The following is a 4,016-nucleotide window of genomic DNA, read 5'->3' as shown; positions in this document are numbered from 1 at the left end:
CGGATACGGGACGGTACAGAATCTTTGGGGCACGCCTTGTTGAGGTCTGCGAAGTCGACGCACATTCTCCACTTCCCATTCGCCTTCTTCACTAAGACCACATTAGCCAGCCACTCAGGGTATTGAATTTCCCTTATGTGTCCGGCACTCAACAACTTCTTTGTTTCTTCTTGCACGACGAGGCGCCTCTCCTCGTTGAACTTCCTCCTCCTCTGTCGTACAGGACGAACCTTAGGGTCCATGGTGAGATGGTGGCATAGAAAATCTGGGTCGATGCCTGGCATGTCCGAAGCGGACCATGCAAATGCGTCCAGGTGGCGCGAGATTACCGCCGCCACCTCATCCTGCTCCTCTTGGCTCAGCAGTCGCCCCAATTTGAAGATCTTGCCCATAATCTGACTCTCCACCACGTTTTCCGCTGGCTCGGGTCGCCTGTCCTGAGCGCTCTCAGCGCGAGACTCACTTCCCCGGCCTTCTCTTCTAGGCGTCGCCTCTGTGGGCGAGGCATCCTCGGATACTTCTTCCGTTGGCGAGGCGTCCCCGGATACTTCTTCCATGGGCGAGGCCTCACCAGGTACTCCTTCCAAGGGTGCAGCCCCCTGGGCGCTTCCTCCGCGGGCACGGCCTCGGCAGGCGTCGCCTCCACGGGTTCTGCCTCCTCCAAAGGCTCCACCTCCATGGGCGTCTCTGCAATGGGCGGGCGTTCCATCACCATAAACACTCCCCGTTTTGTTTTTAGGCTATTGTCGTAGCACTTTCGGGCCTCCTCCTGAACTGACTTGATCATGATCACCCGTCCACTAAGATCTGGCAACTTCATCTTCATGTGGCGTGTGGAAGCCACTGCCCTTAGCCTATTCAATGAAGTCCTTCCCAACAAAATGTTGTAGGCTAAGTTGGCATTCACCACTAGGTATCGGATGCTCTCGGTACGTGACGTCGTTCCATCTGTACACGTCGTTCTCAACTCCAGGTAGCCACGTACCTCCACCTGGTCCCCCGCGAACCCATACAGACATCCCTTGTATGGCCTCAGCAGGTTAGGGGACAACTGCATCTTGTTGAATGTGGACCAGAACATGACGTCGGCGGATCTGCCCTGGTCCACGAGGACTCGGTGTACCCTTCTCCCAACGGTGACGACCGAAATGACCATGGGGTCATTATCATGGGGGACGACGTCGCGTAGGTCAGCCTTTGTAAACACAAGGTCTGACTCCCACGGGTCATCCAGTCCTTCCTCAGCTACTGAATTCACCGATCGCACGTACCTCTTGCGCTGATAGGAAGTGCATCCTCCTCCTGAGAAGCCACCAGATATGGTGTGCACTTCTCCATGGATCGGCATCTCATGTGCCTGATCCTCCTCTGGTACCGTCAGGGCCGCGGCCGTAGAAGACCCGGCCAGATAGTCCTTTAGAAAACCATTATTCACAAACTCGTCCAACTGATGGCCCAGCGCCAAGTACTTGTTGATGTGATGCCCGAACGCTTGGTGGAACTCGCACCACACGTCCTTGTGGAGTCCCAGCACTTTATCAGCATTCACTAGGGGCCTCAGCCTGTCTGCTATGTTAGGCACGACGATTAGATCCTTCAACTCTACAACAAAATTATGCCTCAACGGCCTATTCCCCTCCCTCGCCGGCCTATTCCCCTCCGTTCGCCCCCTCGTCTGGGGCCTCCTCGCCTCGTATGGGTGCTTCCTCTCTTGAGCTTTCCTTCCGGTCACGGCCTCGTTCACCCTAGCGGGCTATGCACGCGACGGTGCCCTCGGGCATGCGGGTGCAACGCTCGTGCGCTTCTCGCACACCTCGCCCTCTGTGGCGATGTGCTCCACCGCGCAACGCCTTATTTCTGCAAAGGTAAGGGGGCGGCTTCCGATGATTGACTCACAGAAAGGTCCGGGGCACATCCCCTTCCTGAACGCGTAGACGATCATTGGCTCCTTCGTGGTGCCAACCTTCACCACTTGCGCCCCGAAGCGATTGATGTATTCTTTCAATGTTTCGCCTTGATACTGCTTTACGTTGAATAAATCATACGATACCGGTGGCGGAGCCCGGTTCGCTATGTACTGTTCGCAAAACAGCTGTGAGAGTTGTGCGAAGGAAGTGATATGGCCGTCTGGAAGGCTGATAAACCAGTCCATGGCCATTCCAGTCAACGTGCTCATGAAGAGCTTGCACCTTACGGCGTCGGAGCCGCCTACCAGCATCATCTGCATGTGGAACGCAGTGAGATGTGCCTCAGGATCCTCCATTCCCGTGAACGTCACCTTAGGACTTACGAACGTGTGAGGGATCACCGCCTCCATCTGCTTCACGTAGCCCTCGGTGGTGTGAAACATTCACGATCATCTGCTTCACGTAGCCCTGAGTGGTTGCGCAACCCGCGACGCAACTCCTCATTCGTACGGCATAACTCTTCATTCCTCACCTGTGATGCTGCGAGATCTGCCTGCATGCGCTCGTGCTCAACCTTTGATGCCGCCATCGCTTCCTGCAGGCCTTGCATCATATCCATGACCTACTGCATGGTCATGTCACCGCTCTCAGCGCGCGTCGAACTTTGCCTTGTTGTCCTCATTTCTTGCGGTTTCTTGGAAATCTTCATCCTGTAACGGTGGTTCTTGACAAATCTTTCGGTGAAAAACGAACGGAATGAAGAACGAACAGTAGAAACTGATCAAAACCGAAAGAGAACGGTGGAAACTGAACCGAACTGAAGAACAATCGGTGAAAACTGAGCTGAACAGAAAAATGTTTGGTGAAAACTGAGCAAACCACGAACAAACCACGAGCAACGGTGGAACTGAGCAAACTTCCACGATGAACGGTAAGCTGAACTAAACTTCAACAACGAACAACGAAAACTTGAACTGGACCGAAAGCAATCGGTGAAACTGTGTAAACTTCACGATGAACGATGGATCTTGCAAGATTCTTGGAAAACTCTCTCGAAAAATGCTACTGAACTCCTGAACACTTGCGGAGGGACTGATGTTTTAGATCGGCCCAGGGTGGGCGCCAAATGTTCCTGTCGGTTGACCAGAACGTGCTTCGTGCGTAACTGTGACTTGCGTATCAAGGACACCTTCGTCTTGGTTCCAGATCTTCACCCTACACTGCCGTGAGTACCTGAAACAGAGAGAACAAAGGGCGCCCTCGCTGTCGTTTGCACTCTGACGATCAAGTCAGTAAGCAGAAAACACCAAGCACCTCCGTATCAGAACACCGTAACTGCGATGTTCTGAAGGCGCGTAACTGTCTTGTAACTAACTTCTCTCTCCAACTCAAATCACTCGTGTGTACAGTGTGTAAGCGTGCAAATGATTAGAGCATGTGTAAAAAACGTACCTCACTAAGCTTTCAGAAAAGCTTATATACCTTGGGTTTCAGTGCTTACTACCACGTGGCCTTTCTGACTTAAGCGCAACTCCATGTGGAAGGCCTTACGACGTAGTAACCCAACTTAGGGAAATCCCAGCGTGTAAGTCTTCCTTCCTCGAAGTGCATCCGGTGTAAGGGGTGACTACCTGGGTGCCAACTCATGCGCCCCAGCCTCTAGTCACTCGCCCTGGGAGTGTGTCAGCCTTCCCCTCGTACCATGCACATGGATTATCCTTGGGCGTGGCCCTCTCCCGGGTTGTATCCGTCCCAGGGATTCTCCAGAGGTGGCGTGGGTACTTCACGAGTCAGGTTACTCCCTACTGGTATTGGGAATATGGCCTTGAAGCCACCTTTCTCTTCTCTTTATTACTGTTCTGAGGTACCGGGGCCCGAGGCCTCCTCGCCCGTACCATGGCCTCTTATCGTGTCGCCCCCTCCACGGTCTTCCCTACCCGTGGGTATCGGGGGGTGGCATCATCGGGGCGAAAACATGCTCTTAGGCCAACGAGTCGCCATTGAGGTGGGAGACGTTTAAATCTGTCGACTCCTACACCTGGCGACGCCCATATCTGGCGATGCCCAAAGCGGTCAACACTGACTCTCCTCCTTGGAGCCCCCCTTGGT

General features: G+C 53.9%; 1 protein-coding gene across 1 annotated transcript; it reads right to left on the bottom strand.

Moving 5' to 3' along the window:
* Positions 1-358: 358 nt before the first annotated feature.
* Positions 359-2,263, bottom strand: LOC137825131 (uncharacterized). The gene is made up of 2 exons (XM_068630805.1): positions 1,814-2,263; positions 359-1,594 (listed from the first exon to the last, which is right to left on the bottom strand). The coding sequence occupies exons 1-2, from the start codon at positions 2,261-2,263 to the stop codon at positions 359-361; spliced, it is 1,686 nt and encodes a 561-aa protein (XP_068486906.1).
* Positions 2,264-4,016: the final 1,753 nt, after the last annotated feature.

The sequence above is a fragment of the Phaseolus vulgaris genome, chromosome 8 (genome assembly GCF_000499845.2).
Source record: "Phaseolus vulgaris cultivar G19833 chromosome 8, P. vulgaris v2.0, whole genome shotgun sequence".
Classification (NCBI taxonomy): Eukaryota; Viridiplantae; Streptophyta; class Magnoliopsida; order Fabales; family Fabaceae; genus Phaseolus; species Phaseolus vulgaris.
This window is presented reverse-complemented; position numbering and strand designations above follow the sequence as displayed.